General features: G+C 45.1%; 1 protein-coding gene across 3 annotated transcripts in view; it reads left to right on the top strand.

Annotated features, from left to right (window-relative positions):
- Positions 1-26,221, top strand: part of MARS1 (methionyl-tRNA synthetase 1) — a 66,261-nt gene that overhangs the window by 5,434 nt on the left and 34,606 nt on the right. For 2 of the 3 annotated variants that reach the window (XM_073576823.1, XM_073576820.1), the window contains exons 2-11: positions 912-1,002; positions 7,010-7,088; positions 7,197-7,325; positions 7,854-7,929; positions 11,991-12,163; positions 12,645-12,757; positions 13,446-13,562; positions 16,758-16,961; positions 23,405-23,606; positions 23,965-24,039. In XM_073576823.1, coding sequence (XP_073432924.1) covers positions 912-1,002; positions 7,010-7,088; positions 7,197-7,325; positions 7,854-7,929; positions 11,991-12,163; positions 12,645-12,757; positions 13,446-13,562; positions 16,758-16,961; positions 23,405-23,606; positions 23,965-24,039 — 1,259 coding nt within the window. Of the gene's footprint in view, positions 1-911; positions 1,003-7,009; positions 7,093-7,196; positions 7,326-7,853; positions 7,930-11,990; positions 12,164-12,644; positions 12,758-13,445; positions 13,563-16,757; positions 16,962-23,404; positions 23,607-23,964; positions 24,040-26,221 lie in introns of all 3 variants that reach the window. The other variant, XM_073576822.1, reaches the window with a different exon arrangement.

Genomic DNA, 26,221 nt, shown 5'->3' with positions numbered 1-26,221 from the left:
CCAAACTTTTGACCGGTACTATATGTTAAAGTGAGCAGTCAAATCTGGAGATAAATTCCCTTCAAGCCAAATTCATTGATGCCTCCCTAAGTCCTTCATGCTTCTTTGACTGCATTGGTAAACTATTGATCGAAATGGTTTACATTACCACATATGGGATGATAAATATGTGAATGTAGTTAGTGTATCCACATTATAATCTCAAGAGTATGAAGCAGGTCACCAGGTGGGGAGAGGCGCAAGAGCTGTGCAAGGTGGGGAGAGGCGCAAGAGCTGTGCAAGGTGGGGAGGGAGCAGGAGCTGTGCAAGGAGAGGAGCAGGCGCTGTGCAAGGAGAGGAGCAGGCGCTGTGCAAGGAGAGGAGCGGGCGCTGTGCAAGGAGAGGAGCGGGCGCTGTGCAAGGAGAGGAGCAGGCGCTGTGCAAGGAGAGGAGCGGGCGCTGTGCAAGGAGAGGAGCGGGCGCTGTGCAAGGAGAGGAGCGGGCGCTGTGCAAGGAGAGGAGCGGGCGCTGTGCAAGGAGAGGAGCGGGCGCTGTGCAAGGAGAGGAGCGGGCGCTGTGCAAGGAGAGGAGCGGGCGCTGTGCAAGGAGAGGAGCGGGCGCTGTGCAAGGAGAGGAGCGGGCGCTGTGCAAGGAGAGGAGCGGGCGCTGTGCAAGGAGAGGAGCAGGCGCTGTGCAAGGAGAGGCGCAAGAGCTGTGCAAGGTGGGGAGAGAGGCGCAAGAGCTGTGCAAGGTGGGGAGAGAGGAGCAAGAGCTGTGCAAGGTGGGGAGAGAGGAGATTCATGGTTTAGAAAAACTATGACCCTCTGTATATCTAACTAACAACTTTGTTTTCAGTGCAACATGTATATCTATGTATTCATATATAATGTATTTATAGAAAAAATAACTTTTTTGTACATATTTTTTAACAGAAAAAATTGTGCCCTTCTTGTCACAAGCCAAGCTGCCAGCACTAGAGCTTAATAATGGGAATTACTTGTTCTCTGCCAATGCGATTTGCCGGTGAGTACTGACAGCATTCAGTCCATGGTCTGTGCTTCATTTCTGCCTATCTAGTGGGTGCTTTAGGGGCTTTTATATGGGTATAAGGGCATGTATCTGTTTAACTTTTTGGCATCTGCAGTTTTTCAATATATGTCCACCTATAAATACAGTTCACATGTAGAAGTGACCTACAAAATCAGTAGTTTGTAAATATGTTGCATGACTATATATTGTTCTAATCCCAAGCTACAGCACGTACTGTATTAGTGTATGTTCACACGTTGAGTATTTCCAGCACATTTTCCTGCACCACAAACCAGTGTGTTGGCAGAAAAAAACTAATTTTTACTTGTTTTTTTTCCCCATGCATTTGAATGGGTGAAAAGTGCTGAAAGAGTTGCCACACTGCAGATTTGAAAAAAATGCTCTGATGTTTCAAATCTGCAAGAAAAAAAATAAGCAACATGTGCATGAGATTTCAGAAAACTAATTCACTTTGCTGCTACTGTAAAGTTAGATAAACAAAAACAACTGGACGGAGCAATTTATATATGTCAAAAGGTATACAGTGGGTACGGAAAGTGTTCAGACCCCTATAAATTTTTCACTGTGTTTCACTGCAGCCATTTGGTAAATTAAAAAAAGTTCATTTTTTTCTCATTAATGTACAATCTGCACACCATCTTGACTGAAAAACAGTAATGTAGAAATTTTTGCAAATTTATTAAAAAATAAAAATTGAAATATCACATGGTCATAAGTATTCAGACCCTTTGCTCAGCATTGAGTAGAAGCACCCTTTTGAGCTAGTACAGCCATGAGTCTTCTTAGGAATGATGCAACCAGTTTTTCACACCTGGATTTGGGGATCCTCTGCCATTCTTCCTTTCAGATCCTCTCCAGTTTCTGTCAGGTTGGATGGTGAATGTTGGTGGACAGCCATTTTCAGGTCTCTCCAGAGATGCTCAATTGGGTTTAGGTCAGGGAATGAGTTGTTCTGAAGCCACTCCTTTGTTAGCTGTGTGCTTAGGGTCATTGTCTTGTTGGAAGGTGAACCTTCGGCCAAGTCTGAGGTCCAGAGCACTCTGGAGGAGGATTTCATCCAGGATATCTCTGTACTTGGCCGCATTCATGTTTCCTTCAATTGCAATTAGTCATCCTGTCCCTGCAGCTGAAAAACACCCCCATAGCATGATGCTGCCACCACCATGTTCCACTGTTGGGATTGTATTGAGCAGGTGATGAGCAGTGCTTGGTTTTATCCACACATACCGCTTAGAATTATCACCAAAAGGTTCTATCTTCATCTCATCAGACCAGAGAATCTTATTTCTCATAGCCTGGGAGTCCTTCATGTGTTTTTTTTTTTAGCAAACTCTATACGGGCTTTCATATGTCTGGCACTGAGGAGAGGCTTCTGTCAGGCCACTCTGCCATAAAGGCCTGACTGGTGGAGTGCTGCAGTGATAGTTGACTTGGTGGAACTTTCTCCCATCTCCCTACTGCATCTGTGGAGCTCAGCCACAGTGATCTTGGGGTTCTTCTTTACCTCTCTCACCAAGGCTCTTCTCCCACGATTGCTCTGTTTTGCTGGACAGCCAGGTCTAGGAAGACTTCTTCCATTTAAGGATTATGGAGGCCACTGTGCTCTTAGGAACCTTGAGGACTGCAGAAATTCTTTTGTAACCTAGGCCAGATCTATGCCTTGCCACAATTCTGTCTCTGAGCTCCTTGGCCATTTCCTTTGACCTCATGAATCTCATATCGTCTGACATGCACTGTGAGCTGTGAGGTCTTATATAGACAGGTGTATGCCTTTACAAATCAAGTCCTATCAGTTTAATTAAACACAGCTGGACTCCAATGAAGGAGTAGAACCATCTCAAGGAGGATCACATGGAAATGGACAGCAAGTGACTTAAATTTGAGTGTCTGAGTAAAGCGTCTGAATACTTATGACCATGTGATATTTCAGTTTTTCTTTTTTAATAAATTTGCAACAATTTCTACATTCCTGTTTTTTTTAGTCAAGATGGGGTGCAGAGTGTAGATGAATGAGGAAAAAAATGAACTTCTTTGAATTTACCAAATGGCTACAATGAACTAGTGAAAAATTTAAAGGGGTCTGAATACTTTCCATACCCACTGTATATGCTGATACAATATCAAAAAAATAGTGGGCGACATAAATATGCAGACCATTTGGATAGCTTCTAAGGGACGAAAGGAGGGAAAACACCGAACACGAGGTCATTATGGAGTATAACACATTATTGAAAGTTAGGAGAATCTTTACTAGATAATGTCGGCAAAGAAACCCCCCCCACCCCCCCTGCAGCTGCGCTGGAGACCCCAGCAGCACCAGACACCCCTGTAGCGGGGCACTGCACATTGGACACCCCCCTCATCCCAGTCTGCGGAATGCAGCATAACCCCACTCATGCCTCCTCCAGCAGCGACCTTGGGACCCCGCTTCACCGCAGCCACCACCCCTGGTAAACCATAAGACGCATGGATTATAAGACCACCATTTTATTAAAAAAAAAAATTTCTATTTTTCTCCTCAAAATTTGGGGTGCGTCTTATAATCCGGAGCATCTTATAATCTGAAAAATACGGTATATGCTCCCTTTGATGGTCTGGGCTATACCATTATAATCCAATCCTTTTATTTACATTTTCATGTATGTTAATTAGTGTAGCCCGCTTCTGTTGTGCTATGCTGTTGCCAATTATTTAATGAAGATTCTTCTAACTTTCAATCATGTGTTATACTCCATCATGACCTCATGTTAAGTGTTTTTCCTCTTTTTGCGCCTTTGGTACTTTAAAGTGCAGCGTTTTTTAGCCATGAAAAAACACAGCATGTGAACAAGCCCTTAGAGTTCAGTGCTGATTATTATTCCTGATTGTCTCAATGTAAAATGTCAGTATTGCTCCAATTAACGTAATCTAATGTACGTAAGCTAAACGTCCCGCTGTATGATAGGAGCTCAGATCATCCATCAGTGGTGTGTCTGATGACAAGATTGTGTAAGAACTAGCACAGATACGGTTGCAGTTCTGTAAGCTTCTGTGCAAGAAAAGTAATGCAATGTGATTGAATTTATACTAGGATTAAATCTAGATACACTGTGTGCATGATCAATAGGCAATTTGGGTTTTTGATAATTACTTTGTTATTGAACAACTACAGTGCTGTCATCCAAAAGGTTAGTAAACCTGGAACCTGACTATTTGAAGCATCACTCCAGCAGTTCTTTAATTTTAGCTCTAGAGTGGTGGCACTAATGTAAGTTCCCTGCCGCTAGTCTTGTGACCACAACCTCTGAGTGACCAGAAGTCAGAGGTAACAGTCACAAGCTCTCAGTGTGAGTCTATGGGAGCCTCGTTCTGGCCCCTTCTGACTCACATTATTGACTTCTGGATCACCCAGCAAACACTAATCCGGTGCAGCAGGTCACAAACTGCTGGGGACCGACCGGAGCGGTGCCAGTAACAGCTGAAGATATTGTCTGGCACGTATAATACTAGGGGCAGGAAACTCATATTAATGACCAAAAAAACCCAAAACACTGGAATGGTGCTTTAAGGGAGTAAAAGCGAGAGTTTCTGTGTTTTGAGAATTATGTAGCTAAATTAAAATAGAACATTTTCCCATTTCAATTGTTTATTTTCATCTGCTAAAGTGAGAATAATAACCAAGCAGCTCAAAATATATAAAAATACATTTGAAATTTCACAAAAAAAAAAATCAGTGGCCAATATGGCCGCCCTTCTTTTCAATAACAGTCATAATCCTTCCGTCTATGGAGTCTGTCAGTTTCTTAATCTGTTGACGATCATGTTTTTGTTCAGCACCAGCCACAGCCTCCCAGTCTGTTCAGAGAGGTGGACTGTTTTCCTTCAGTCTAAATCTCCCATATAAGAAGGGTCCACAAGTCCTCAGTAGGGTTTAGATCAGGTGAGGAAGGGGCCAGGTCATTATTCTTTCACCTCTAACGCCATTACTGGCAGCCAAGCTGTAGAGAATTTTGATGCTGCGCTGGAGCATTGTCCTGCATAAAAACCATGGTTTTCTTGAAAGATGCAGACTTTTTTCTGTACCACTGCTTGAAGAAAGTGTCTTCTAAAAACTGGCAGTAAGTTTGGGAGTTAATTTTGGGTCCATTTTCAACCCGAAAAGGTCCCATAGCTCATCTTTAATAATAACAGACCATAGTAGTGCCCCACTTCCACCTTTCTGGCATCGAAGTAGAGCTTGAGAGTATTGGTCTGCACGCAAGTAGAAGATCAGGTGCTGGTTGAGTGGGATATTAATAATATTATTGAGGTGAAGGTCTGTGCCCATTACTAATCCAACCGTGGATCCATCTATCTGGTCCGCCAAGAGTCAGTGTCATCTCATCAGTCCATAAAACATTTGAAAAACCTGTCTTCTGATATTTGTTGGCCTAGTCTTGATGTTTCACCTTCCATGTCTTGTTCAGTGGTGGTCTGGTCTCAGCCCTCCTTACCTCGGCCATGTCTCTGAGCACCTAACACTTTGTATTTCCGGGATCTCCAGGGAGGTTGTAGTTCAGGAAAATGACAGCACTGGAGGATAACGGGTTCCTATTCGCTTCACGTATGATTCTTCTCAAATCTTTGTCAGTTTGTGTGTCTTTTTCTCAACACGTTTTTGCAACCTTAATGAGTATTTGTAATAAATCTTTTGATGGTTCTGTGATCTTGCACCAATATTGTCACATAGTGACTGGCCCAGTGTGACACGACCCACCAATTGGTCGGTCACTAAATGGCAAAACAAAAAACACACCAAGGGACACCAGGGGAAACATTAAAAACGGTGAGCCCTGCGATAGGGAACGGGGAAATGGACACCTCCTGCACTCTCCTAAGGATGTGCCCTAATCTCCCTGATGTCCCTATACAGGTTTTTTTCAACCCGTAGCCGAGCAGGATACCTTAGCCCTTGCTTGCCCTGCACCTATCCCTAAGTAGGGAGTTGGCAATTGAAGACACTGGTCCCACAACACAAGGTAAAATAAGACAAACACGACAGGGAAAAGGAAACAGAAAACAACACTTGCCTTTCTTTGCTGCAGTGCACCGCACAGCAGAGTAAGGCACCAAATCACAGCATTTAGCTGCAGCACCACTGCACCAGCAACCTTCGGTCTTCAGCACGGTTGGTATCCAAAAGGACCTGTATCACCAACAGTCAGCTGATGCATCAGGTGACCTTTTAAAGGATGGTGGGAGTGGTCACCACCTGCATCAGCAAACTCACCAGCAATGTAATTACACCAGTGGCCACCGTGGATAAAAACTTACATTAACCCCCGTTGGCCGGAAAGAAAAGAAGTTTTAATATGAAAAGCCAAATCTGCCACAGTTCCAAAAATGGATTGTGACAAATATCTTATCAAGTTCCAATAGTGCTGAATCCCTCTGTAAGACTTTTTTTTTTTTTCTTTTTTTGGACCATTTTGCCTGAGGAATACAATCTGCCTAATAATTCTGCACACCTTGATAAAGGGTGTTATATCCTTAGGTCACAACCTCCTTATTACACAAAGACACATCACCTAATCTTCTTTATCCTATAAGCATTCGCGTTTATACGGTTGGAGGTGGGAAATCTACATAATAATGATATGGTCAATATACTCACTGCCTAATAATTGTTCCCACAGTGTATAAACTGTGTTTTCTAAGGTGGTCCTATATGCTATAAATGGTTCTGCCTTGTAAAGGTTCCTTATTAGTTCTCTCTTGTTGATACCTGGCAATATCTTATGTGATGTGAGTCTTAGACCACGTACACACGTTCAATATTTGGTCAGGATTTTACCTCAGTATTTGTAGGCCAAAATCAAGACTTCTGCATTATCCCCCACTCCTGGTTTTGGCTTACAAATACTGAGGTATAATACTGACCAAATACTGAATGTGTGAATGTGGGCTTAGGGGCCTTTCATTGTATGTTATAAATGTCTTTTGCATTTCTCTCCCTTTCTAGGTATTTTTCATTGGCAGCTGGGAAGGAGCAGGATGACCTAAATAATCAGTGGGTGGAATGGGAGGCAACAGAGCTTCAGGCAAGTTGCTCCGGCATGATAATACACAGCATTTAGCTTTTTTCTGCCAGTTCAGTTTCTCTTATTTCTTTTCTGTAACCTAATCCTGTGTGTATTTTATATCTTTAGCCAGTCGTCTCTGCGGCATTGCATGCAAATATTGTGCAGGGGAAGAAAAAGGAAGAAACGCTAGCATTTGTTGGCAGGCAATTTGGACATATTTCTCAAAGTCTTGCTAAGAAATCCTATCTTACAGGCGTGAGTACAGCTCTGGATTATATTGGAATTATATAGCGGCCGATACAGCATCTCAGGTTGTTCATCTGTCACTCCCATAATTATTGTTCTAGATGAGGTGTCTGACATTCATGTATTAGATATGACATCATACATAACCCTCTCCGGCTCTACAATGGGCGTAATGTTGTGTCTCCGGTCCTTTTATATATTTATAATTTTACTCACTTATATAGTGCCAGTAAATCAACACCACTTTCCAGACATTATCTTCACTGTCCCCATTGGGGCTCACAATCTAGATTCCCTATCAGTATGTCTTTGGAATGTGGGAAGAAACCGGAGAACCCAGAGGAAACCCATGCAAACACGGGGAGAACATACAGACTTCTTGCAGATGTTGTCCTTGGTGGGATTTGAGCCCAGGTCCCCAGCGCTATGAAGCAACAGTGCTAACCACTGAGCCACAGTGCTGCCATCTATAGTGAGGCCTACAAGTGTCCAATATGTCTATGGTCGTTTGCTGATTTCAGTCTTTGCTGTTTATAGGATGCAGTGTCTGTTGCTGACATCGTGGTGTGGGGGGCCATTTTTCCTTTTATTCATGATGTGTCTACTCTGTCAGGTAAGTTTCAGCTTTAAATATTATTAAAGGGAACCTGACACCAAGAAAATGCCATCCAATCTGCAGGAATCTTGTTATAAAGCAGGTGAAGCAGAGGGAGTGATATACAGGTTCTTCTCACAAAATTAGAATATCATCAAAAAGTTAATTTATTTCAGTTCTTCAATACAATAAGTAAATCTCATATTATATAGAGTCATTACACACAGAGTGATCTATTTCAAGTGTTTATTTCTGATAATGTTGATGATTATGGCTTACAGCCAATGAAATCCCAAAGTCATTATCTCAGTAAATTAGGATACTTTATCACAGCAGCTTGAAAAATTATTTTAAAATCCGAAATGTTGGCCTACGGAAATATATATTCAGTAAGTGCACTCAATACTTGGTCGGGCTTCTTTGGCATCAATTACTGCATCAATGCGGCGTGTCATGGAGGCGATCAGCCTGTGGCAGTGCTGAGGTGTTATGGAAGCCCAGGTTGCTTTGATAGCTGCCTTCAGCTCGTCTGCATTATTGGGTCTGGTGTCTTTCATCTTTCTCTTGACAATACCCCATAGATTTTCTATGAGGTTAGGGTCAGGCGAGTTTGCTGGCCAATCAAGCACAGTGATACTGTTGTATTTAAACCAGGTACTGGTACTTTTGGCAGTGTGGACAGGGGCCAAGTCCTGCTGGAGAATGAAATTCCCATCTCTGAAAAGCGTGTCGGCAGAGGGAAACATGAAGTCCTCTAAAATTTCCTGGTAGATTGCTGCGCTGACTTTGGTCTTGATAAAACACAGTGGACCTACACCCGCAGATGACATGGCTCCCCAAACCATCACTGATTGTGGAAACTTCACAGCTTGGATTGTGGCCTCTCCACTCTTCCTCCAGACTCTGGGACCTTGATTTCCAAAAGAAATACAAACTTTACTTTCTTCTGAAAACATCACCTTGGACCACTGAGCAACAGTCCAGTTCTTTTTCTCCTTGGCCCAGGTAAGATCCTCCTGACGTTGTCTATTGGTCATGAGTGGCTTGACACAAGGAATGTGACACTTGTAGCCCATGTCCTGGATACCTCTGTGTATGGTGGCTCTTGAAGCAATGACTCCAGCAGCTGTCCTCTCCTTGTGAATCTCCAACAAATTTTTGAATGGCCTTTTCTTAACAATTCTTTCAGGGCTGCGGTTATCCTTGTTGCTTGTGCACCTTTTTCTACGACACTTTTTCCTTCCACTCAACTTTCCATTAATATGCTTGGATACAGCACTCTGCGAACAGCCAGCTTCTTTAGCAATGTCCTTTTGTGGCTTACCCTCCTTGTGGAGTGTGTCAATGACTGCTTCCTGGACATCTGTCAAGTCAGCAGTCTTCCTCATGATTGTGGAGCTACTGAAACAGACTAAGGTACCTTTTTAAACACTTAGGAAGCCTTTGCAGGTGTTTTTTGTTAATTCTAATTTACTGAGATAATGACTTTTGCATTTTCATTGACTGTAAGCCATAATCATCAACATTAAAAGAAATAAACACTTGAAATAGATCACTCTGTGTAATGACTCTATATGATATACAAGTTTCACTTTTTGTATTGAAGAATTGAAATAAATTTAACTTTTTGATGATATTCTAATTTTGTGAGAAGCACCTGTATAGGTTTGTGAAAAGAGACTCATTATAACCTGGGTTTTCATCGTTTAATCTTCTGCTCTTTCTGGGATTTTGGGTCCAGTGGGCAGTCCTATTAGTGACTGATAGCTTTTTCAGTATGCACACTTATACTTAAAAGGCTGTCAATCACAGATAGGACCGCCCACTGGACCGAAACTCCCAGAAAGAGCAGAGACATAAATGTTGAAAATACAGGTTACACTGAGTCTTTTCTCTCAAAACTACATATCAATCTGCTCTGCTCCTCTATCACATGATGCCTTAAGATTGGATGGTATTTTGATGGTGACAGGTTACCTTTAAATGGTTTTTACTCTTTGGCATAGCAGTGAACCAAGAAGCTAACTTGCATAAAAAAATTGGTTATGAGCAACTCTGTGAGATATTAGTGAGACCCTTGTACTGCAGAGACGGCGGCTCTACATTGTTTTCTTGGCTCATACGCACTGTGCGCCCAAACCAAAGCTATATTTCACTTAGTGCAATTTCCATTGCCTTATTTAGGCCGTAGCTACAAACAAACAATACAGTTGTGGCCAAAAGTATTGACACCCCTGCAATTCTGTCAGATAATACTCAGTTTCTTCCTGAAAATGGTTGCAAACACAAATTCTTTGGTATTCTTATCTTCATTTAATTTGTCTTAAATGAAAAAACACAAAAAGAATTGTCCTAAAGCCAAATTGGATATAATTCCACACCAAACATAAAAAAGAGGGTGGACAAAAGTATTGGCACTGTTCGAAAAATCATGTGATGCTTCTCTAATTTGTGTAATTAACAGCACCTGTAACTTACCTGTGGCACCTAACAGGTGTTGGCAATAACTAAATCACACTTGCAGCCAGATGACATGGATTAAAGTTGACTCAACCTCTGTCCTGTGTCCTTGTGTGTACCACATTGAGCATGGAGAAAAGAAAGAAGACCAAAGAACTGTCTGAGGACTTGAGAAACCAAATTGTGAGGAAGCATGAGCAATCTCAAGGCTACAAGTCCATCTCCAAAGACCTGAATGTTCCAGTGTCTACCGTGCGCAGTGTCATCAAGAAATTTAAAGCCCATGGCACTGTGGCTAACCTCCCTAGATGTGGACGGAAAATAAAAATTGACAAGAGATTTCAACGCAAGATTGTGCGGATGTTGGATAAAGAACCTCGACTAACATCCAAACAAGTTCAAGCTGCCCTGCAGTCCGAGGGTACAACAGTGTCAACCCGTACTATCCGTCAGCGTCTGAATGAAAAGGGACTGTATGGTAGGAGACCCAGGAAGACCCCACTTCTTACCCCGAGACATAAAAAAGCCAGGCTGGAGTTTGCCAAAACTTACCTGAAAAAGCCTAAAACGTTTTGGAAGAATGTTCTCTGGTCAGATGAGACAAAAGTAGAGCTTTTTGGGCAAAGGCATCAACATAGAGTTTACAGGAGAAAAAAAGAGGCATTCAAAGAAAAGAACACGGTCCCTACAGTCAAACATGGTGGAGGTTCCCTGATGTTTTGGGGTTGCTTTGCTGCCTCTGGCACTGGACTGCTTGACCGTGTGCATGGCATTATGAAGTCTGAAGACTACCAACAAATTTTGCAGCATAATGTAGGGCCCAGTGTGAGAAAGATGGGTCTCCCTCAGAGGTCATGGGTCTTCCAGCAGGGCAATGACCCAAAACACACTTCAAAAAGCACTAGAAAATGGTTTGAGAGAAAGCACTGGAGATTTCTAAGGTGGCCTGTAATGAGTCCAGACCTGAATCCCATAGAACACCTGTGGAGAGATCTAAAAATGGCAGTTTGGAGAAGGCACCCTTCAAATATCAGGGACCTGGAGCAGTTTGCCAAAGAAGAATGGTCTAAAATTCCAGCAGAGCATTGTAAGAAACTCATTGATGGTTACCGGAAGCGGTTGGTCGCAGTTATTTTGGCTAAAGGTTGTGCAACCAAGTATTAGGCTGAGGGTGCCGATACTCTTGTCTGTCCCATTTTTGGAGTTTTGTGTGAAATGATCAATGTTTTGCTTTTTACTTCATTCTCTTTTGTGTTTTTTTCATTTAAGACAAATTAAATGAAGATAATAATACCAAAGAATTTGTGTTTGCAATCATTTTCGGGAAGAAACTGAGTATTATCTGACAGAATTGCAGGGTTGTCAATAGTTTTGGCCACAACTGTATATCACAGCAGGCGGCCTCCTCTCCATATGGATGCCAGTGTGTCTTTACGAATACCCTGTATGGTATAGCTGCCTATGCACACCAGCCAGAAACATAATATATGAAGATCTGTCATTTTCCCCAGAAGGTTCTTCGGTGATCTTTTTCCCTGGTCTCGGTATATAAATACCTCTGTGACTTTTGTACGTGACTCCTTGTCGGGGGGATTTGACAGTGACTTTCTTTTTTGCAGAAGATTTGGCTTCATTAAAGAATTGGTTCATAAAGGTGACTGAGTTGGAGCCGTGTCAAAAAGCTGCTGAATCAGTTCTCAAAGGCCAGGGACCTTCAGCATTAAAAGCGTATCTTCAGAAACTGCCCGCACCTGTTCCCCCGTCCGATACCTCTGCCTGCAATGAACAGGAGGTTCGCATCCAGCAATTTATGACGACTTTTCGATGTGCACACATTATCATTCAGTGTGAATAGTGGCTCTATTATTTATAATATTTTATTTTGTTGGTGGTTAGTAGTGATGAGTGAACGTGCTCGGATTCGGTGTAATCCAAGCATGCTCACGTGCTAACCGACTGTCTTTGGGGTGCTCGAAATATATGTTCGAGTCCCCGCGGCTGCATGTCTCGCGGCTATTCAATTGCCTGTTTGTTAGCCGCGAGACATACGGGTGCGGGGACCCTAACATATTATTCGTGCTCACCGAAGTAATACCCGATGAGACGTGGGCAGGTGAACTGGCAGATGCACTGTTCACCTACCGATGCAAAAGAGAGCCTGCCATAAAATTACTTTAGTTAACATTATCCTTACCAGTTGCTCTTGCTATGGTCCCATCTCCTGATTTGTTAGATTATGCACCGTAATATACACAAATTTTTCTTTTTTCCAGTTGGGAGATTCAGCAGTCCAAAGTTTCTCTGAGGAGGATATTGCTGCCGCCACAGAATCTTGGTCCAAGGGTCTTACAGAGGCCCCAAGGCCTAATCCCAGGCTGCACCCTCTGTGAGTCGTGGCTGTATATTTACCTTGTGCTGTATAATTTATCTTTCCCATAGCGAGCAAAGTAGATATCATTCAATTAGAATTTCGTCCAGTTAGTTTCCGATTCTGATATTTTCCTAGAAATGCTGATAACATACCGCCGGAACCTGTACTGATCGAATGTGACCTAAGATGGATTTCCAATGTCTATGGTAAACTGTTACCAGTGTAAAAAGAGACAATGGCGCAAATTCATCAAGACCGGTGTTGTTCAGGATGGACTTGATGAGGGGACGAGCTGGAGTCAGATACTCCTGATTCATTAAGAGGCGTCTCATAAGCGGCTTTCACCTCAGTGCCTCTTGCCACAAATTTGACTGGAGTAAGGTTTTTGGGAGTACGGAACTCCACAGCTCGTCATGAACTAGATGAGCTTTGGCGTCACCACCCTGTCCGCCCCAGCATGCCATAAGTCAGAGTTTTTGCGCAACTCTAAATTGTGCAAAAATCTAGCAACGTTTAACAGAGGCTTATGCCAGAATTCTGGCGTAATTGCTTTGATCGGGTCCTAAATGTGTTTTTTGCTTTTTGAGAAGAGATAGCGACGTGTTATCAGATTATACACTGGCATTGAACGATGCACAGGTTGTAAGACTTGTCTTTAGCTGTCCTCTAAGACACATACATGAGGTGCTCTTTATCATCATAGACTTCCTAGAGACGGAGAGAAGAACGTATTGATCACCAGCGCCCTGCCCTACGTCAACAACGTTCCTCACTTGGGAAACATCATTGGCTCCGTCCTCAGTGCTGACGTCTTTGCCAGGTGAGATTGTCCATATGTCCTGGTGGTTATATTGTTGATGATGCTCAGATCTCCACATCTGATTGCCCAGAAGTGCAGTCACTGACATAAATAGGTCATTCACTTTACAAAACCTACTTCTTTCATAATGTCTGTAAGGGAGTTCTCAGTCGCAGTGATGACGCCCATCTAGGATCATTCCGTATTAGAGATCCATGTACAAAGAGCATCTGTCATTCTGGATGTCTCGGCACGCCTGTATATTACATCGAGGGCCGTTGATTTCTTGGGAACTGTGCAATGCTTCTTTCTGCTGGATATTAGGCTAATTTTTAGGCGACTCAGTGGCAGAACATCCTGTGAGCAGCTACTCATTAGTGACACCTTCTCTTTCAAATATTATATTAAAGGGGTAGTCCGGTTAAAACAAGTTATCACCTATCTGCTGAATAGGTGATAACTTGCTGATCGGCGTGGGCCTGGCTGCTGGGACCTGCACCAATCGGCAGATCTCGGAATTATTATATAAGGTGGGAACTTTAATCCTCATTACAAAATGGCTTGGCGGGTTGACTTCCCAATAGGGCTGATTGAAAAAGCCAAACGCAGTGATAAGGAATGAATGAATGCCTCGCAGGTCGAGCATGCGCACTGCTGCACCAGTGCATGAGAGGAATAAAAAGTTCACCGTTCTGCCAATTCGTGTGGATACCACTATCCGGACCCCCACATATTAACAAATTATCTTCTGCCTGGGGATAGAGAATAACTTGTTTTATCCGGTTTGAGCCAAAAGTTTTACCATAACCAGGTTCCCCGCATCATGTTCCCACATCCTTTATACATCCATTAGCCCTCTGTGTCTGTACTGTTACACACTTAACATTATGGCTGGTCCATACAATCAGAGCAACTGTTACCACCCACCTTTCGTGTCTCCCTCTTTCCTCATAGACTGTAAGCTTGCGAGCAGGGCCCTCACTCCTCTTGTTATTTGTTATAATCTACTGTATGTGATTATTGTTATGCTGTAATGTCTATTGTCTGTACAAATCCCCTCTGAAATGTAAAGTGCTGCGAAATATGTCGGCGCTATAAAAATAAAATTTATTATTATTATTATTATCCGGAGAATACCTTTAAATTTTGAACTTTAACAGCATAACTAACACAGATAAGTAGATGTTACACAAGATCTGGCAAGTGCGGAATAAAGATTGAGGCTATGTGCCCACGTAGCATTTTTCATGCAGAATATTCCTGAGCGGAAACGCACACCCTCTTCCCGGGAAAACGCATGCGTTTTATGACGCGCTTTTGTAAGCGTTTTTGATGCTGTTGTTAAGCGTTTTCGCATGCGTTTTTGCAATACAGTTTTATGTATGCAGCAGAAACGCTTGTCTAAAAGCGCTTAGAAAACGCAACGTGGGCACACAGCCTAATACATAGGGGTGACCTAAGTTACTACATTGAGGCTGTGTGCCCACGTTGCGTTTTTTAAGCGTTTCCGCAGCGCTTTTAGACAAGCGTTTCTGCTGCGGAAACACTTAAGAAAAGCATCCAATGTAATCATAATGGCGTCCGCACATGTTGTGCTAATGGTGCGTTTTTTTCCGCTGCAGAAACGCTAAGTGGAAAGAAACGCAGCATGTTTGCGCATACATTCAATTGCAATACACGTCGCACGACATCCATTAATGTAAGCCACGTTCTGTGTCTTATGACCTAAAGAACTGCCATGTGATTGTCATCTCGTGAGACTTCTTTCAGGATTTTCCTCGTTTGATGTAAAGATGGTGACTTTAGCTTATGGCTCACACACATGGCATCCACGGTATGGTTTCTTTTCCACGATCACCGGAAAACCTTCAAAGTTTTTGCCACAATTTTTTGAAAATCACGATAAAAAATTGCGATTGTGGCCCAAAATACTGCACTGCAGACTCAACGTGTGAACGCAGCCGGATGCACTGATGGCTGGTTGTTTTAATTAACTTTTGGTATTCACTTATGTTTAATTGGAGGTCTTCTATTTTCACCACCTGTGTTTTATCTATACTCTGACGTTATAACGGTCTATTCTATCACTTCCTATTGCAAAATGCAATATTGTGCCATCCCACAGTCAGCAATTTTTCCATCCTCACTGGTGCTATTTGCAAGTCATGACGTATTTATATATCCTTTTTGTTTGGTGGCTTAAAGAAGTATTCTCAGACTTTGAAAGCTGATCTCTATAGTTTAGGGATTCATTACTAATAAAAAGGAGCCGTAGTGTTGGGACCCACAATAATCCCATGAACAGGGCTTTGGATTCCCAGAATCGAGCTCTGCACGGCCCCTTCTTGAATGTAGAGGAGGTTTGTTTGCTCCATTCATTGTCAGCGGCATTGTAAGAAATATCAGAGCACTGTACTCGGCTTTCTCAAGATGTTTTCGTGATTGTTCGGGACCTGACTGCCGTAAGTTATCGTCTGTCCTATAGAGGTGGGATAGCTTTAAATTGAAGGAATACCATATTAAAGAGGAAGTGTCACTAGGACAAAAGTGTCCAGTTTTTGCTCCGTTTTTATTCTTGTGTGTCTTTATGCTGCTTTCCCTACTTACCCTGTGAGCAACACCCCCATTGCATCATATTGGTCACACTTAATAAAAAGTTCATATTTCTTGAACCATAATCCGAATAAAAAAAACCCTGAACTTTCAGGGGAGCAGCAGAAATAACATAAGAGAAAAAAACTGGTCACTTTTTGCTTTTATTTTGTTTTGCTATTCCCCTGAACATTCAGTTTTGTGTTTTATAAATTCGCTTTACGGTCCCAGAGATATCATTTTTTTCTATTTAGCTCTAGATTGTATGGTTTTTACCAAGGGGGCGTTTATTACAGAGTAATAATGCAGAGCAGCCTACAGACACCCCCCCCCCCCCCCCCAGTTAATCTTGTTAGCCACACCCCCCTTGGAAAAGGTAATAAAATTAACACTAAATAAAAAGGCCCACATCTCTGGAAGCGTTCTGTGAATAATAAAAAAGACAAAAGTAACAGAATACTCCAGAGGTCTGCACTAATAAAAATAGCAACAAAAACTGGACACTTTTCTAGTGGTGACAGGTCCTCTTTGATTAGTAAATTTTTTCATGTTACTAATTAGGTCGTTATCTTTGCTATTTCCTCTATGTTCATGTATGGTTCTCTTCCGGTTCCATTCTTTTAGGTACTGCAGGCTACGGAATTGGAACACTCTCTATGTCTGTGGGACAGATGAATATGGGACAGCCACAGAAACCAAAGCGATGGAGGAAGGGCTAACCCCACAGCAGATCTGCGACAAGTACAATGCTGTTCACACCGCGATATACAAGTGGTTTGATATTTCCTTTGATTATTTTGGAAGAACTACTACTGCACAACAAACGACGTAAGTAATAAATAATAATAGATAAATTGTTATACAGTTTCCAACTTTAATTCCTGCCATAAAAATGGCAGAATCCCTCACTTATTCCCTTTACCCTTAAACTCTGTTTTTTCTAGCTTCCACATATGCTATAGTAAACATTTTAACATGATACTTTATGGGTAATAGTGTTCTGGTGAGGGGGCAAGGGCGGTGAAAGAAGAAATGACTTCTCGTTTTACAGTTAGATGCTGAGACAGCGGAGAGAGAGGCCGAATGCCGGCGCTGCACTCGCTTCTCCCATAGGTCTATCATCATGGATCCTCACATTCAGAGAGCCGCAATGCACCTGTAGCTAGTAACGGCGCCGCTGCGCCTGATGACGTCCTGTTCCCGGAGCTGAAGGGAGTGATAAACACTGTAGGGACGTGAGTGCAGCCCCAGCCTCCCGTGTTAGACGCCGCTCAAATGAAATGTCACATGGATGCAGTAAAAAAAAAACATTTAGGAATGGACAGAGAAGGAAAGGATATGATATTTTATAGTAAAGCTAACAGCAAAAGTGAAAAGGGTGTAAAGATAGATATTTAGAAAGGACATTTTAAGTACCGGACCGCCCCCGTAGTATTGTTTAACATAGTGGTGAAGGATGACTAAAGGTTAATATCTATTATTCCTGGAAGGCCATTATGAATATTTATGGAATTACATATTTCTCGTTCGCCTTATTGGGGGACACAGAGACCTTGGGTGTATGCTGCTGCCACTAGGAGGCTGACACTATGCACAAAAAAAAAAAATAGCTCCTCCTCCGCAGTGTACACCCCACCGACCGGCAGAGAATTCCTCAGTTTAGCTTAGTGTCAGTAGGAGGTGGACACGGGTCTTTTATTAGACCCATATCTACCTCGTCGTGCGTCGTTCCTTTTCAGGTTCTACGGAGGGATACAGAGTGAAAAGTCACATCTGTACTCCCACATGGAGTCTGCAAGTACGGCGTGTACTGCCACCCCGTATCCTTGCAGTTCTCTGCGGCAGGACCAGCCAGACGGACGCCGACACCAAGACGTGCCAGCGACTCCAGGGGTCCTTGTCGCCAGTCTCCCTCCCACTCACCTACCAGAGCCTGTCGGTTGGATGAGACGCAAGACTTCTTCAGACAGGTAACGGATCGTGGATGGGTGAGTATTAGGCCCCGGCTTCATATTTATTTACCTGGCTGCCCATTCCCGACGGTCACCTCTTCAATGGTTACAGGGGTAGGCGCTGCGGTCGCTCGCAGTCGCCACAAGGCTATAGGCAGCTCAATGTTGCTGGGCATCCCCCCCCTTCCCTCCCCCCTTTCTAATCAGATCTCCCATGCTGGGGACTATCTTCTCTCCGCTTCCTTGGATGCTGCATCCTGTGCAGTTCAGGCGTCAAGCAACGTTATTGCAATTCGACGTACACTTTGGCTAAAGGCATGGCAAGCGGACTTGTCTTCTAAAAAGTCCCTCACTAACCTGCCTTTTCAGGGGGTGCGCCTCTTTGGGTCCCAATTGGACCAGATTATTAAGGACGCCACCGGAGGCACGAGTTCACTCCTCCCTCAGTCCAAGCCTCGCAGACCCCCACTAAGGCGTCAGTTTCGACCCTTTCGGACTTTCCGCCGTTTCAATACGGCGGACAACTCCTCCAGCCAACAGAGACCGCAGGCTCGCCAGGAGAGAAGGAAAGTTTCCTTCAGACCCACTCCTTCCTGGCAACCCCACTCCTCCCAGGGCAGACCGTCCAGATCTAGATCTGGACGGTCTACTTCAGCATGACTATCATCGGGCACGCGAAGGGCCTTTCCAATTGGGAGGTCGACTTCTTTCCTTCAGGGACGTTTGGCTGGCCGTCGTGGAGGACGCCTGGGTCAGGGAGGTCGTATCCTCAGGATACAAGATAGAGTTCGTCTCTCTCCCACGGGATCGTTTCTTCGAATCCCGGCCTCCAAAGGATCCAGCCTTGATCCCGGGGTTCTCTACAGCTATCGCCGCTCTCCTCAGTTCCGGGGTGATTGTGCCCGTTCCCGAATCGGAGCGCTTCACGGGGTTCTACTCGAACCTGTTTGTAGTGCCGAAAAAAGACGGCGCAGTTCAACCCATCTTGGATCTCGAGCTGCTCAACAAGAGGGTCCGCCTTCGCCACTTCCGCATGGAGTCGCTTCGCTCGGTCATCGCCTCCATGGAGGAGCAGGAATTCATGTGCTCAATAGACATCCAAGATGCCTATTTACATGTTCCAATTTTCTCCGGACATCAGAAGTTCCTGCGCTTTGCGATTCGACCACCACTACCAGTTTGTCGCACTGCCCTTCGGTCTTGCCACCGCTCCCAGAGTCTTCACGAAGATCATGGCTGCGTTGATGGCTTTGTTGAGAGTCAGAGGCCTCGTTCTTTTCCCGCACCTAGACGATATTCTGATCAAGGCTCCCTCATTCCAATAGGCTCACCAAAGTTTGTCAATCGTCCTGGACACTCTTTCCAATTTCGGGTGGATCGTCAACAGGAAAAAGTCCTGTCTGGTTCCTACCCAACGCCTGGTCTTTCTAGGTCTTCTGTTCGACACTCGTCGGTCAAGGGTTTTTCTTCCACAAGAAAAGATTCTCTCTCTGCAGCAGGAAGTACGATCGCTGCAGACCTCGCGATTCCCATCCCTCCGTACAGCCATGAGGGTCCTGGGAAAGATGGTCGCGGCGATAGAGGCAGTTCCCTTTGCCCAATTTCACGCCAGGCCTCTCCAGCAGGCCATTTTGTCGAAGTGGAACAGGTCGCCTCGGTCCCTGGATAGCCCTGTCCATCTTTCTTACCGGATCAAGCGGTCTCTCAACTGGTGGTTGTCGTCACTTCTCATTCTATCGGGTCAATCCTTCCTTCCCATTCACTGGCAGATAGTAACCACAGATGCCAGTCTCCTCGGTTGGGGTGCTGTGTTCCGCAACCACACTGTTCAGGGTCGATGGTCGGATCGGGAATCAGCGCTACCGATCAACGTTCTGGAGATTCGAGCGATCCATCTTGCTCTGGTCCACTGGGAAAGGCTCCTCAAGGGACTGCCGGTACGGATTCAGACAGACAACGCCACAGCGGTGGCATATGTCAACCGCCAAGGGGGAACACGGAGTGTTTCAGCCCTGGCGGAGGTGTCCAAGATTCTTCGTTGGGCGGAGATTTCCGTCCCGACAATTTCCGCGGTTCACATTCCCGGCGTAGACAACTGGGCTGCCGATTTTCTCAGCCGCGAGGGTCTCGCGGCGGGAGAATGGTCCCTACATCCGGAAGTGTTTCATCTGCTCTGCCTTCGGTGGGGAACCCCGGATGTAGACCTCATAGCGTCTCGCCTCAACAGGAAAGTCCCACAATTCGTGTCCAGGTCTCGGGACCCTCTGGCAGTGGGCACCGACGCCCTGGCCGTTCCTTGGTCCCAGTTCGAACTTCCCTACCTGTTCCCTCCTCTGCCTCTTCTTCCCAAGCTGTTGAAGATCAAGTCAGAAGGACTTCCGGTCATTCTCATCGCCCCGAATTGGCCCAGAAGGTCTTGGTTCGCGGACATTGTCAACCTTCTCGCGGACGCCCCCTGGAAGCTTCCAGACAGAACAGATCTGCTGTCTCAGGGTCCGATTTGCCACCCCAATTCTCGGCCGCTCAATTTAACGGCGTGGCTGTTGAGACCGAGGTTCTGAAACGAGCAGGATTTTCCGACCACGTAATTCAGACCATGATCCGAGCCAGAAAGCCATCATCTTCCAAGATTTACTACCGTACTTGGAAGGCCTATTTCACTTGATGTGAGACCAATGACGTCGCGCCCATGTCCTTTTCGCTCCCTTCAGTCCTAGCGTTTCTTCAGGCAGGATTGGATGCGGGGCTTGCCCTCAGTTCCCTGAAGGGTCAAGTTTCGGCACTGTCCATTCTGTTTCAGAAAACGTTGGCTTCCCGTCCTCAGGTTAAGACCTTTCTTCAGGGCGTGGCTCACACGGTCCCGCCGTACCGGGCGCCCGTGGATCCATGGGATCTTAATCTGGTTCTTGAGGTTCTGCAAGGTCCGCCCTTTGAACCGCTCAGGGATATTTCCCTTTCTCTCCTTTCTTGGAAGGTAGCCTTTCTGGTGGCCATCACCTCCGTCCGGCGCGTGTCGGAATTGGCAGCTCTTTCGTGCCGCTCTCCCTTTCTGGTTCTCCACCAGGATAAGGTAGTTCTGCGGCCTCCGCCCTCGTTCCTTCCGAAGGTGGTGTCCTCGTTTCACCTCAACGAGGATATCGTGCTCCCGTCCTTTTGTCCGAATCCAACTCATCCCCGAGAGCGGTCCTTGAACAAGCTGGACCTGGTTAGGGCGGTAAGAGTCTATCTGTCTAGGACGACTTCCTTGCGAAAGACAGAGTCTCTTTTCATTATCCCTGATGGAGCGCGGAAAGGTCACCCGGCGTCAAAAGCCACCATTGCTCGCTGGATCAGATCGGCTATCCTGGAAGCCTACCGTGTTAAGCGTCGCGGAGCCCCTCCGGGTATCAGGGCCCACTCTACTCGAGCAGTGGGTGCCTCCTGGGCGGTGCGCCACAGAGCTTCCGCACTGCAGCTTTGCAAAGCTGCAACATGGTCATCGGTTCACACGTTTGTGAAATTCTACAGAGTCCACACCTACGCTTCGGCGGACGCCAGCCTAGGTAGACGGATTCTGCAGGCCGCGGTGGTGAGTCCGCTGGCCTGATGGAAGTTTGTTTCCCACCCCAGGGACTGCTTTGGGACGTCCCAAGGTCTCTGTGTCCCCCAATAAGGCGAACGAGAAAACAGGATTTTTGGGTTGCTTACCGTAAAATCTGTTTCTCGGAGCCTTCATTGGGGGACACAGCACCCTCCCATGTTTTACAGCTCCTGTTCTTACTTTGGTTGAATGGTTACAGTTGAGTTGTTTATGTTGTCAACCTATTCTGTTACTTCTCCTACTGCTTTCTCACTAACTGAGGAATTCTCTGCCGGTCGGTGGGGTGTACACTGCGGAGGAGGAGCTATCTTTTTTTGTGCATAGTGTCAGCCTCCTAGTGGCAGCAGCATACACCCAAGGTCTCTGTGTCCCCCAATGAAGGCTCCGAGAAACAGATTTTACGGTAAGCAACCCAAAAATCCTGTTTTCTCTGGTACAGAATGGAGAGGCAGTTAATACCTGTGATTTGGGGTAGAAAATGAACCTTTCATTTTAATGGTTATAGTCCTACTCTCATGTAGGGGTCCGAGCTCTGTTTTGCTCATACAGAGCTCTAAATCCCATCATTAAGGTAAATCCTAAAACTCTGTCTACCTGAAGCTTCCATTAAAAGGAGATGACTTCATAGGGATCATCAAAGTCCATAATAAATTAGTATCGATTATTTACATATTTTCAAAAACAAGAGTAAAGGATAGTTGACAAAAAATAGATTCCAGGTGTTTGCTGATAGAAACAAATCATAATTTTCATTCATTTTTGGTCCACGTGTACGTTTTTTCCATCAGTGTGGCATCCATTTTTTTATTTTTTTTGCATCCCAAAAAAATTACATTTTCCAACCTTCGCCTACATTAAATAAAATAATGGACAGCACTTGGATGTCATTTAAGTGTCAGTCATTTTTTTTACGCAGATCCATTCACTTGAATGGATAGGTTTGATTGATCAGCAAATCATCTAATTTTTGTGCTGACAATCAGTCCTTAAAAAGCAAACCAAAAGACGCATATGTGAACCTGCCCATAGACCGCAATGGGCACATGATCTAACCGTGACAATCGCAACACGTAGGGCAAATGCGGACGTCTGAGTGAGGAGTAAGGCTACGTTCCCACCGTGAGCTTTTCGTGAGTTTCTGAAGTGCAGAAAATCTGCAACAATTTCTGCACCCATTAAGTAAAATATTTAGTTAGAAAAAAGACTGTAAAAAAACTCACCAAAAGCTCATCATGGGAGCGTAGCCTAACCTGGAGGTTTCCCCAGAACTGCTCAGAGCGGAGGATATAGAGAACTACCCATAAGTTTGGCTGCGGTCAGGATCCCTATCTGTCAGGGGTTCTTGGTATATCGTGTGCTTTGCCATAAATACCAAAAATGGGAATATACTTTTATCATCTGTAGAATGATGTCTAATGGTGAATATAGTGTCCTTACCATCTGAGCATCAGACTGAGCAGTGTTCATCCTGTCCTAGATCAGGCTCCTTACACTTCTTGACTTGTGATTGACGGTGAATCTTTGCATATTTTTTCTTGACATGAGCTGCGTATTTTAATAATCTGCTGATATTTATAAGTGATATATAAGTGTAACCATGCTGGGTGGAAAATTAGCCGCCTTTATGGTGTACAGTGCCAGGCCTTATTACTGTACCATCTAGAAACACTCCAGATTCAGGAGAAGGTGCCCCAGAGTTTTGGGATATTCTGATGTTGCCGCCATGTCATCTGTCGTAGAATTGCTCAGGACATCTTCAACCGACTGCTGCAAAGAGACTTCCTGCTGAGAGACACAGTGGAGCAGCTCCGCTGTGAGAACTGTCAAAGATTCCTAGCAGACCGCTTTGTAGAAGGAACCTGTCCATTCTGCAACTACGAGGAAGCCAGAGGGGACCAATGTGACAAATGTGGCAAGCTCATAAACGCTGTAGAATTAAAGGTACCATCACATTACATTGTACAAGTGGAAGTGATCCGGGGAGTAGGGTTGTAAAGCTACTGCGCCATGACAGACTGCAAGAACTGTGGAAGCAGTGACTGATAAAACACATTGTATTGAAACCACAACACACAGCCTAGTCAGTAACACATTAATTGTCTATGTCCCTGCCTTGTGCTACTTTCAGATTACATAGCAAAAACCTGTTGATCGATTTCCCTTAGGGACGGCCCCTCTATAGCTAAAAAATTGTTGTAAAAACTGCAATGGCCAATTAAAAAATGTTTCAAATGTTTGTTTTTTAATAGATTCTTCCTAATTGTGTAGTTTAATGTAGTTTTTGCTTTTTTTTATACAGAAACCTCAGTGTAAAGTTTGTAAACGGTCTCCAGTAGTGAAATCATCTCAACATCTCTTTCTGGATCTGCCAAAGGTGCGTCCTAAATCATTGGACATTTTGTTTGCTTACATACTTGTAGCTAAATGATTGTAACTGCTTTTACATATTTATTTTATGTCTCTTTATAAAGCGCCAAGATATTTTGCAGCTGTTCAAAACATGTTACCACTGGCCTCAGTCCCTGCTTTCAGTCTCACTTCTCTATCTCAGACTCGCATTATGGCCAGTTTCAAAAGATGACAACTAGTGCTTTGGATAAGGTGTTATCCGAGCATGATCGTGTGCTAATAGTGTCTTCAGCGTGCTCGAAAAATATGACCAAGTCCCCGCGACTGCATGTCTCGCTCCTGTTCGACAGCCGCAACACATGTAAGGATTGCCTGTTGGTTAGGCAGTCCATGCATGTGTTGCGGCTGTCGATCAGCCACGAGACCTGCAGGCGTCGGGACTAGAACATATTCAAGCACGCCGAAGACACTCTATTAGCACATGCACATGCTCAGATAACATGTTATCTGAGGATGCTCGCACATCACGAATGATTGCCCCTTACCCACATATGACGTACTGGTATGTCGCATGCCGACGTCTTAACTTTCCCGGCACATGACAACTCGCCCCCGAGCCATTTGTTTGGGGTTTTTTTGCCATTTTTTGCTTCTCTTCATTCGAGATCAATAACTTTTTTATTTTTTAGTCACTATGGCCGTGTGAGGGCTTGTTTTTTTTGCTGGACAAGTTGTACTTTTGTGCATTTTTGATTTTCTCCTTCATCTCATTGGGGGACACAGGTACTGTGGGTGTATGCTACTGCCGTCTGGAGGCTGACGCTAAGTATACAAAAAAAAGTTAGCTCCTCCTCCGTCGCATACACCCTTGCCCCGATTGCGGGCGGAAACCAGTTTTATGCTTAGTGTCTTTGGAGGCTCACATGTCTGGGTTTCTCCAGACTTCTTTTTTTTTTTTTTTTTTTTTTCCCTTTTTCCCATGAAGATAAGACAGGGGCGACGGACCCTATTGAAAGGGTCCGATCTCCCCAAACCATCAACGGACGAGCACGCGTTGAGTATCGTCTCCGCGTATCCTTTCCCGCACCGAGGGACATCTCTGGGACTTTTCCCCAGACATCTATTTTTCTTTTTTATTTTATGAAGATAAGACAGGGGCAGCACATCCTATTGAAAGGATCCAATTTCCCCAAACCATCAACGGGCGAGTGTCCCTCCACGTATCCTTTCCTGCACCGTGGGACATTATGCCAGACTTAGCCCTGTCCACCCATAGGTATTGAAACCATGGGCTTGCACAGAGGCACAAGACTAGTCTGTGCGGCCCCCAATGCTCCACCAACGCGCAACGGCAGTGCTGCATGGCGGCGGACGGTCCCTCTACTCGCCCCTGCAAGGCGGACGGAGCTAGGGTGCCTGCACCATCCAAAAATGGATTACCTCATGGCCTCTGCTGATGGCAGGTATGGATGGCTGGGGAGGGCCCCTGGGTAGCGAGAGGCTCCAGGTCGGTGCGGCCAGAGGTGGCAGGTTTTTGGGCTAGGACTGTGATCCAGCAGTCTCCATTCCTCTCCCTCCTCCCCCCTCCTCCTCTTCTCCTCCTCTCCTCCCTCCTCCCTCCCTATACCTGCACGTAGAGGGCCGCGTTGGGAAGATTCCCCAGCGGTGGTGAAGGAGAGCGCTTCAGGGGGGGCCGGCGGGCCTGTGGCTAGGGCGGGCGCTGGATAAATTGAGGCCCCGGTGTCAGTAAGGGGTAGGCCGCGACCAGGAGAGCATCGTCGCCGCCTACCCAGAGGTGAAGGAGCGCAGCAGAGGCAGGGCAGGAGCGCGGAGGGACGCAGGAGCAGGGAAAGTGCGACCCCCCCCCCGTCCCTGGATGCCACGCTACAAGCAATAAAAGGTTACCCTCCTCCTCCTTTCCCCTCAGAATCTCATAGATTGGGCCCAAGCAGCAATATGTCCGGAAAAGGAAAGACGCATGCGTTTCCTGTGGGGTTATGTTCCCACGAGCGTAGACTGTTAAGTTATGTGAAGCCTGTAACTCCGAACGCACCCAGGAGCCCTCCCCTGCAACAGAGTCCAGGGGTCTGGAGCCCCCGAATGGGCGTTATCACTCTCGCGGTCCATGGCTTTGCTTACAAAGGCGATCAAGACCCGTCAGGCCCCTGATAGGGGCAGAGACGACGGGCTGATTCGATTTCCAAAAA

This window comes from Dendrobates tinctorius, unplaced genomic scaffold (assembly GCF_039654945.1).
Source record: "Dendrobates tinctorius isolate UK_male_01 unplaced genomic scaffold, ASM3965494v1 ptg000051l, whole genome shotgun sequence".
NCBI lineage: Eukaryota > Metazoa > Chordata > Amphibia > Anura > Dendrobatidae > Dendrobates > Dendrobates tinctorius.
The sequence above is the reverse complement of the archived record's forward strand: the minus strand, read 5'-3'. Positions and strand labels throughout refer to the sequence as shown.